Source organism: Rhinolophus sinicus, chromosome 2 (genome assembly GCF_057876585.1).
Source record: "Rhinolophus sinicus isolate RSI-liver-muscle chromosome 2, RSI-T2T, whole genome shotgun sequence".
Lineage (NCBI taxonomy): Eukaryota > Metazoa > Chordata > Mammalia > Chiroptera > Rhinolophidae > Rhinolophus > Rhinolophus sinicus.
The window spans coordinates 23,933,414-23,944,115 of record NC_142502.1 but is presented as its reverse complement, the minus strand read 5'-3'; the positions used below and the strand labels follow the sequence as shown (position 1 = coordinate 23,944,115).

The window sequence follows — 10,702 nt, the reverse complement described above, 5'->3', positions numbered from 1 at the left end:
GTATGGCCACTAATTAGGGAGCAGTGGCTGGGATAGAAATACATTCGATAAAGCCGAGAACAAAGGAGTCATAAACAGGACTGCACAAAGGGCATGTGGAACAAAAATTACTGTCTAATTTTTTAACCCCTTCTCTCTTCCTTCCTCCTTCCCCTCCTGGATGGTAAAGGTTTTACTCTGCATAACCTACTCCCCGACATTTGACCTGAACGGGAGTGCAGTGCTGAAGATTGCGGAGGTGAGTGCTTGCTGCTCCCCCAGCCCTCCTGTGCTGCCTGCTCACAGCTGCTTCTCCCCATCTGGGATCGATATTAGGGTGGCGCTGAGCCCAGCAATGGGGTGAGCCCTTCTCTGATCATGACTGTGGGGAGTTTCCACTAAGGCTTGGATCTGTGGGAAGCTGGCTCTGGGGTCCATTGTCCTAAGTCATGATGCTCTGCATGCTTTGCTTTGCTGAACTTCAGGCTTTAACCATGGAAATAACAGTACTGGTTCTCTCAACTCTGCCACACTTAGGTATTGCTTTCTTCGTCTGTTTTTCCTAAGATTAACTGAAAGGCATTTGAATTTAAAAAATGGTTTTTAAGAAAGCAAGTATGATATTTAGAGAGATGTTTATTGATTTAAGTCCATCTCCGTCTACTAAACCATGATGAATGCATTTTGTGGCTATCATTGGAAAGCCTCTTTTCTGTCTCTATTGCAGCCTAGAGTAATAAGTACCTTCCAGCGCCCCCCAAGAATATGTCCCACAGGACACTTGGCTTCTTGACTGTCTGGCATATGCCTTTGGCTTTTGGAAATATTATCATTCCCAAGCTGTACTTCAATATGCTTAGAATAGTTTTCCTTCCATTTCTTGCAAAGAATATCTTCAGGATTTGTATGTTTTGACAAGAGTACGTGCTTAGACCTTAAAGAGGCAATGATATTCTGAATTCTGAAATAATGGAGAAAAAGAAAGCCAAATAGTGCTCATGGGTATTTGTTTTTATAGTAATGATTACCATTTATTGAGTATACCATGTAGAAGCTAAACCCTTTGGGCATTTTTCCCCCCATTTTTCTCATCATTGTCAAGGTACAATTGACAAATAAATGTTGCTTATATTTAAGCTGTACAACTCAGTGTTTTGATATATGTATACATTGTGAAATAATGACCACAATCAAGCTAATTAACATATCCATCATCTCACCTAGGAATTTATATTGGCTGATACATAGGCTTTCATAGTAGTATGTGCCATTAAAGGGTGAAAATTAAGGGAAAATTATTTTTGAGCACACAGAACATTTTATGTTTCTATCAGAATAAAAAGGAGCAATTAGCTGACCTCTCATTACAATATAAATCAATTCTCAAATCTGTATTTATATAGGTTAAAAGAACATTTTTCTTTAACACATATATGTTTTACTCTGTATATGTAAAGAAACAGCATAGCTATCAGTATTTTTAAATTGAATTTTAAGAGATGAGTGTTCTTATTATTTTCAGTTTTTTTATTGTGGTAAGAACACTTAACATGAGATCTACCCTCTTAACTAGATTTTAAGTGTGATCTCTAGAACTTACTCATCTTGCATAACTGAAACTTTATACCCATTGAATAATACCCCTTTCCCCCTCCTTCCAGCCCCTGGCAACCACCATTCTGCTCTCTGTTTCTCAGCATTTGACTATTTTAGATACCTCTATTGCTTTTAAAATGACACATGTAATTTCTGATCAGAGCAAGAAATAGGGTTGGCACGTAAGAGGCCTGTTAGTCCTTCGCCATGTGAAGGAGAAGAAGGGTGATGCAGTGTGTCCCTGCCCAGCTGGTCCCCTGGCCAATGGAGCTTGGGAGGGTTGGGGGAGAGGCACAGGTTGTTGCAGGACCCTCAGGAGAGGGGGGAGGCCACCTGGGATTCTAAGCTGCCCCTCCAGAGGAGGACTAGGTTGCTTTTATCATCCTCAGGGAACCAGTTTTTGAATCTGAAAGATTCAGGTGTAATTCCTAAACTGCCGAGGACCACCTAAGTCAGGGGTGTTAACTGAGGGTATCGGGAAGCCAGAGTAAAGACTCAGCAGTCCTGTCCAGATAGGATGAAACAGCAAAACACAGTGGTCTCTGCCAAACCTATAAAGGAAAAAGCAAAGCTTTTGGTTTTTTTGAAGAAAAATCAGCCCAAGAGTGATGTACAGATAAAGGACATTGGGCTTGGTGGTAAAAGTAGTGGCTCTGGGGTCCCACTGTTTAGATGTAAATCTGCCTCTGCCACCTTCCAGCCATGTTGCCTTGGGTACCTCCCTGGCTTCATGCTTGTTCTCTGGAAAAGCAATGCTATCTCATAGTGCGGTTGTGCCGATTAGACCAGAAAAGTGGAATCCATGTAAAAAGCTTTCTGTGCAGGTCCAGCCACATAGTAAACACTCGGCCAATGTTAACTACGGTTGTTGTTATGGAGCTGCAGAGTGACAATGGTGTCCCCATTGCCACTACATGATATTAATCTGGCCAGGACCCTGGAAGGATGGGACATCGATTGGGCCAGCTTCCTGAGAGTGTGTAGCAAGCTCTCTCCCCTTCTTGTCCCACCTGCCACCCTCTGAGATCCCCTAGTTGGAAAAGAGTTCCCAGCAGAATGTCATTGTGCAGGCAGTTAAGGAGGGGTCAGAGCATTGTGGAAAAACGTGTTACTTCCAATGCTGGCTTTGACTTATTGCTCATGGTAAAGACTTGATATTCATCCGAAGGCACAAGGACTTGGTAAAGATCTTAAAAATAAACTTTTTATCCTGTGTTTGATAGTGTGCAGGCTTCTGGAGGATGTTTCCAGGCCCTGCCTCCCCTGCAGACCCCCTGGAAGAGCCTTCCACCCTGTTCATGGCAGGACTTAGGATTTAGGCTGGCAGTTATCCTGGCCCTCAGTGAGATGCACCCCTCTGCTCTGGTGACGGGGCACACTGGAAGAGTCCCCAGCATAGGAAGGGGAGGGACACTGCTTTGTAACAATCATGAGAGTCACCACGTCAAAGTGCTTTTGATAAATGGCAGTGCACAATGGCCCCTCTGTGGTAGCCTGAACGGGGCAGGGACATCAGCTTCAAGAAATAAGAATCCAGCTCCTCTGTCTGGCCAGTCCGTGGGTAAGGACGTTTGTAAGCCAGTCTGCTGAGAGGGGCCAAGTGATCCATGATCATGACAGGTGCCAGGGCCGGGGGTTCACTCTATCCAGCTGTACTGATCAAACACCCACCAAGAGAAACACCCTGGAGAGTGCGCCTCTTGCTGAGAAGTACAGTGGGCCTTCATTCATCAGGCATGGCTGCAACTCAGCATAGTTCTACCAGGCATAGCTATAGTTCTGGGCTGTCTACAGCCATTTCCTCTTAGAGTTGGTAATTCTGAAAAGGCCTGAAAACATTTCAGTATATGTGCTGCAAAAGCGAGCACGAGGCCTGAAAACATACAGCGTTACTTGTAGTGGCAAAGAGACAAGTATATACACTCAAAGACAATGTTGTACAGCTATACTTACTATGTATTTAATACTTACTCTCTGCCAGGCACTGTTCTAAAAACTTTACCTATATTAAATCATATAATCCACATAACAGTACTGTGAAGCAGGCAATATTATTATCCGTATTTTACAGATAAGAAATGTGACATAGAGAGAAGTTCACCACCTTCCCAAGTGACACAGCTAGGAAGTGGTAGAAACAGGAGGCAAGACCGGTCAGTATGATTGAGCTTTCAGTCTTTACACTGCGTAGCACGTGCTGTCATCAGCTTGTTTGTGGAAGGTCCACTTACAGGGGCCCTTATGCTGCCCCTGTGTAAATGGTGGTAACCCTCAAAGGGGCAACCCCTCCCCTCATCCAAACCATGCTCAGGCATGAATACCCTGCATTCATAACATTGAAGTTAAACTAATCTTGTCTTTTATATTTAAAATAAATCTTTTTATTTAGAGAGTAGTGTGTATCAATTCCCTACTAACAATGATTAAAGATTAGAATAAGAGTCAGGCTTACAAAAGGTTGCATAGCTTCCTATATAAAGTCGACTATTTTCAGTAGTTTCTTGATTAAACTTAGCTGTTTCCTCTACACCCTCCTAGAATGAACTCTCTCATATGTAGGGTACTGACAATCACCAAGCTTTGGAGGCCTTACTTTTAAGTCACTGGTTCTCATCAAAGGCTGCACAATAGAATCACCTAGGAAGTGTTAACAAAAATAAGCTGCCTAGGGTGGCCCCAGAAATTCTGACTTTTTTGGATTTGGAGGGACCTGGGCATAGAAATTTTCTAAAAGCTGTCAAGTGATTCTACTGTAGAAGTCAACTTGAGAATAACTGCTCCGATAGTTACTGTTCTCTCCGGCCAAGCTTTGTTGTAAAACTGCATTGAAATGAGCTGTTGCGCTCGAAAGCCTCAAGTGTGGTCCAGCCCAGATGCATGGGCGGCACGTCAGGCGCCAACCAAGACGTAAGAATCTGCCTTGTAATAAGGTCCCCGTATAATTCATATCCATATTAAAGTTTGAGAAGCACTGCCATAAGTGAATAGTGGTATAATCTCATTAAAATGAGATCTAAAGATAATGTTCTACTGGGTTTATAGGCCTGAAACCCAGATGAGAGCTGCCTTGCCTCTCTGCCAATGCTAGTCGAACGACCCCCAAGAAGTATGGAGCCCCACTTAGCCAGCAGCATTCTCTCCATGGTGACCCGCCCCCCAATAAGGACGAGCTTTGGATTGTTCTAATCGTCCTTGTTTTACATCTTCTCCTGCCAAATCATGTCCACATTTTCTCCTTCCCATTTGTGAGTTCTTGACATATATCAAACATATTTCTTAACATTGCTTTAACAGTTAAATCTGCTAGAGCTGTCTATCCCACTGTTCCTTCTGAGTATATATGTTTTCACCAATAAGACAGTATAAGCCTTTAAAAAAAAAGAGGGGAAGTGTCCCCCACTCAATCCATATGTATGTAATCTAGCATAAGACAAGCATAGAGTAGATCTATTTATATGAACAGTATAGCAACAGCTTATAAATGTAAGCATATGGTTCAGTAGTTATAACTATTAGATTATTAAATGAATAATGTGTAGGTAACTAATGATAATAACACAATCATCTGAAATCGTTGTTTACTTCAGACACGTGAGATAGGAATAAACATCTTTTTTACAGGACTTCGTTTTATGTTTCCTCAAATTTGCAAAACAGCTTATATAGCCTTTCAGTTTTCACCATAGACATCGCTTAAGAAATGCTTTTTCATCACCAAAAATAATGAACCAGAAAAGAGAGCTATAGTACCATAAAATAGAATGGTATTCCGTAGTTACTGAAACCCAGTGATTTTGCAGGCTCGCAAGTGCTTTTCACCTGCTAATTTAGCCTTTGAAAATCAGCCTCTCTATTTTTAAAGCAGGACATTTCAGCCTAAAACTACCACTTAGCTCCAGGAAGCTTTCTTGGTTGTATCTGAACTTTTCATAAAGATAAGTCTTTAACTGAAAGGGAAAAAAAAGGCCTTTTCTCCTATTGTCACTTTTGATATAGCAAGGAAAACAATTTACAAGAACACCTTAAAACAAACTGTCTAAAACTGCTGTGGAAATGTGGGGAAAGAATCCAGACATTCTCTTCTTTCATCCATACGCTGGTCTACGTTGACTGTTACTCAAGGATAGTGTTTACCCTGAAACCTGTTGATCAGGAAATGGAATGTGTACTTAAGTATGAAAAATGAGGCTATCCTCCTCCCAAGTTTCTGCTGAAACTATAAAAGGATCATTAAGCATTTAAAATGCAAATAAGAGGGCAGCCTTTGTTTGTGTATCTAACTTAACTTGCTTAATTAAACTGCCATAATGAAAGCTTTTCAGTACAGCTGTCTTCCATGCATGATACAGGAAGAATAAAAAATATCATCAAATTTAGACATGAAATATCCAACACGTGTTTTCTGTTCAATCTTATGAATTACCATTACTGAAACTCCATATGGATACATAATTCTTCTTTTCATTGGTTGAAAGCTGGGCCCAAGATTTCTCTTCCTTTGATGTCCAGATTAGCAGATATGTAGAGTTTTCCAAGGTTAGTTACCTTAATATAGGAAAAGCTGTGGGAATAAAAATTGCCAAGGTCTTGGGGTTAAGGAAGAGGTGGTGCCATAGCCAGAAGCTCTATGAATATTAATTTGAAGATTGTTAATTATATTGTTCCATTGAAAAGACTTGGGGCATATTCTCATGCCTGCGGAAGGCTCCTTTATAAAATTTTCTTAAAGTGAGAAAGCCCAGTTCGGAAATGTGTATTTTGTGGTTTGATCTTACTGAGTCATGGGAAACTTCTAGTCTTTGGTCCTTTAGTATGCTGTCAGGTTGAAGCAAAGTCTGTCTCAAAGACCATTGTTTTATTCTTTAAGATTCTTACTTTCGGGACCTCCCTCTATTCACTTCATCTATCAATTCATTCCTCAATTTCCAAAACACTGGTTAATAATAGTAGCTATTAGTGTTTGAATCCCTAAGGCAGGTCAATAAATAGCATTTTACACACACTCTCTTTTAATCTTTTTCACAACCAAAGTAGATAAAGAATCCCAAGGAGAGGGAGGTTAATTTAACCAAGTTTCTATAGCTAGACGTTCAAATCCAGACTTTTGCTATTTCAAATATGTGCTGTTGACCACTATGCTATATTGCTTCCTGGCAATCTCCGTCTTAGAAAATGTCAGCAGAATCTTGCAATGATATACTATTGGCAACCCACTAAAAATTGTAGGAGTCTTATCCACTTTGGACCTTTAGCGAGGTGTTTAGTGGCAGTGTGGTGTTTCTACATGTGAAGCAGAAGTATAGATGAATTTCACTTTTTTTGTGACCATAAGTTCAGGTGACCATTAGGCATATACCACTTTCTTGGGTATCTTTACATACTGATACTCAGTTTATCTTTTCTGAGCATTATGCTACCATTACTGGATCTAGAGTTTAGTTTAGCTCCACGTTTCCTTCTAGAAACCCTTTCATTTCTCCTTTGTGAGCCAGTCTTTTTACGGTCTCTTGTTTGACTTCTTTGAGGTATCTTTCCTTTGGCTGCCTATTACCAGATGGGCTTTGAGCAAACTAGTCCTTTTGCAAGGAATTGTCACACTACCTTTAACCTCTGACTTGTATGGCTCTTGCAAAATTTATTTGGAATTAGAAGACACATAGACCGATATAGAGATCCTCTCTACTTCCTTTTGGGCTGAGTCAGAGGGCTGAGGCTGGAGTTTAGTAGGCCCTGTGTAGACCAAGCAGAAGACTGTGCCTGAGAAGGTGCAGGAATTGATGGGTTGAGGTATCTTAATCCATTTTAATATGTCAGCTAAGCCAAGAAGAATGTGGAGGAGGAAGAGGGAAAGGACAATCAGAGTTGTCTATGTATTGGCACTTCAAGAATTTCCTTATCAGTTGTGATCCAAAAGGAAAACCAGCACATTTCTCGACCCAGGCATGGTGATCAGACTTCCTTATACATGTATGTCGAAGGAATAATAAAACAACTTCAGTTCACCCTGTGTGCGCATGTGTGTGTGCACACATGCATGTTTGCATCAGTAGCACCCATTTGATGAGGTATCTCCTGTCACACACTCACCATTTACTGCTGTTCACCTGGAAGCAGCCTGGCCGCTGAGCTGTCATCGTGCTTCAACATAGAGTTTAGACTTGTAGTGTTAAGCAGAATTTTCTTTGTTTCTAATGTGATCAACAAGCATTCGTATATAGTCTTCCCTATATAGAAGATAGTTCTGCTTTCTTGTAGCTTAATCTCTGATCCTTTCTATTTTTTATTGCCATAAAAATTTCCCAATTGGAAACATGCTAGCTCTTCTCTTTATGGAACTTATTACTCAGTAGCATGCACTGTTTTGACAAAGCGTTGCCACTAACCCCATTCAGATAGGAAAGAGAAGGTAAGTGCACTGTTCAACAAAGTGAATGAAGGTCATACATACTTTGCAAAGCTAAGCAAATTTCTCTTGTGGAAGCTTCTCTAAAATTTATCACTTTGGCCAATATTGAATATCTGCTACATTCCAGTATACTATTTCATATTTAATAATAATGATTCCACCCTGGGTTTAACCTAGTACTGTTATTTATCAGTCTACTAACTCGATGATATAAAACTTTTATTGCTACGTATGGCTTGCAGACTTGTATTTTTGTTTTGTTTTATTTTGTTCTTTTTCCTTCTGCTGTTGGAGTGTGTTTCGCTTCACTAACAATTCCTGTTTTTGCTCTCAGTTGTGTTTAGCATGCCGTAAAGCTGGATGTCCACAAATGCATGAAATGATCAAAATGTCCATTACGAAACTCCTCACTGCCCTGTGTCTTCGTGTGTTCCCTGGCGATCAGGGACCTGTGGCTTTTCACAAGGTATTTGATTTGGTCCTTTGAGCCTCTGTCAGAGGTGCAGGACTGAGGCTTTTCAAGTATCAATTCTACACTACGAAAGCAAAGGGCATGGGAGGTAGAAGTGACACTGGAGATACCAAAAGAAGAAACTGAGGAGCTCTTTCCCAGAAACTCAGCCTGCATTTGGACGTGGTAGTCTGTTAGCTTCTCAATTCAATGTGCTCATTTTAGCACTGCCCCAAAGTAGAAAAAGAAAACATTCACAAAGTGAAAAATCATTGGCCTTTAATACAGTGGACAGATTTATCATGGAAACACTCATTCTGTGAACCATACCATTTTACCAATTTATTATTATTTTTTTAGAAGATGTGAAGATAACTGAAAAGCTTTTCTTTCTGGGTAACTAAAGATAGCAGTATTGTCAGATTCATCCTCTTTTTTATATTTAAAAAGATACCCTTTTGTTACATGCAGTATTTATACTCCCAACTTTGGTAGAATGAGCTTCTTAGATGAATCCTTTTTTTAAAAAAAAAAGAAAAAGACTAAACATGCTTACCTTGTCCCTTTATAAAATGCCTCCTGCAATAAGTCATTCCCACCGTTATGCCTCTGAACAATAAAAGTGGTACTGATATTAAATGTCAGATAGATTTGGCATTTGAGAAGCTGTTGCCTGTATACAGCACTATATGTGTTACTTAAAATCTGGTTCCTCATATGTGCCCTCTTTCATGGGTCTACAGTGACTGATGTAATTTTTTAAGGAAGGTTTTATAGTGGGTATGGCTCTTAGTATTCAACAGAATTGTGTTTATATTAACGTGGGTAGTTCAGCTCTCAAAAGAGCTACTCTTTCATCTTTAATGCTTCTAACACTTCAAATTCCTCGTTAAATTTGAACTTGGGGATCTGAAAGATCAGCTGTTATACAGATTTATTGGGAGAATGTAAGATTTAAAGAAAACTTAGGTTCTGAGGTATAGACAGCACTAGAGTGCCTAATTACACTGTAGAGAATTTGGTTTCTTCAAAGTGAAACACCTCACTCATTTAGATATATTTTCAAGACTTTTAAACCATTTTATCACATGCAAAAGTAAAGGTCTTTCAGGATGAAAACTCCTTTTTTCTAAGTATGTTTAAATTGTATCTTCCAGTACATTACAAATCCATGATCATTTGCAAAACTGAATTTAAGGTTTACATGCCCTAAATGGTAGTTTGAAAAATAAATATTTTGCAACTTGCTCTTATTTTTTTCACTTAAAATGAATTAATCTAAGCCAACTTCCAAATACATTTTTGAGGGTTAAGTGCTCATTTGGAATATTAAGCATTCAACAAGAGATATATTAAACTGTTAGAAAATATTTACTTTTACTTAGTTAATTGTACCAAAAAGGTTACCATAGAGAGACCTGGCAGAAAACTCTAGCTTAAGCATTAGCAGCAACAAAGGTTAAAATTTAATCTCTCTCCCACCTCAGTTATCAATCATAAAATTAAATTTGCCTTTTAGGTGAAAACCCAGTATTTTCATTGTAGATAATCTTGGAGATATTCCTAGAAAAATAATCGAGGTACATTAAATTCCTTCTTTTTCTTTTTGTGGGTCTAAATATGCTTGGTAAAATGGAAAGGAAAACACCTTATGGAGAGAAAAAAAGTGGGCAAATTTAAAGCATGAATTTATTGTTACGCCCATCCCTATATCTTCCGGAGGAATTAGAGGCAATAAAATCTGAAAAGTCATGACATTTAACATCACCATCTTCAAATGTAGGATTTTATTTTATTTTTTTCAAATTGGAATCTCTCTATGCTGCAGCCAGAAGAGCTTTCTGGGGTTCAACTGGACATTCAGACTCATAAAACCGAAGTACGCCACAACTGACATTATACTCCCTTCGCAGGATATGGAACAGGGGACAGACGCAGGACAATGGCAGGCATTTGTCTTTCACAGGCGTCCTCACAGCAATCTAAAGGCTAGTCTCTGGCTCTCAGATGTCCGCTTGGGAGCAAGATGAGAGCCACCTCAGAGGTGGGTGCAGTCACCTTGGCTTAGGAGCTCCATGTTTCAACTACAGTTGACCCTTGAACCATATGGGAATTAGGGGCACTGACCACTCACACAACTGAAAATCCACGTGTAACTTTGACTGCCCCCAAACTTAACTACTAATAGCCTACTGTTGACTGGAAGCCTTACCAATCACATAAACAGTGAATTAACACATATTTTGTGTATGTATTATAGACTGTATTCT

The 10,702-nt window shown here is 39.7% G+C and overlaps 1 protein-coding gene across 2 annotated transcripts in view; it reads left to right on the top strand.

The window, feature by feature from the left end:
• ARFGEF3 (ARFGEF family member 3) overlaps positions 1 to 10,702 on the top strand; it is a 150,041-nt gene that overhangs the window by 59,260 nt on the left and 80,079 nt on the right. For both annotated transcript variants that reach the window (XM_019732728.3, XM_019732729.3), the window contains exon 5: positions 170 to 238. In XM_019732728.3, the coding sequence (XP_019588287.3) occupies positions 170 to 238 (69 nt within the window). The remainder of the gene's footprint in view (positions 1 to 169; positions 239 to 10,702) is intronic.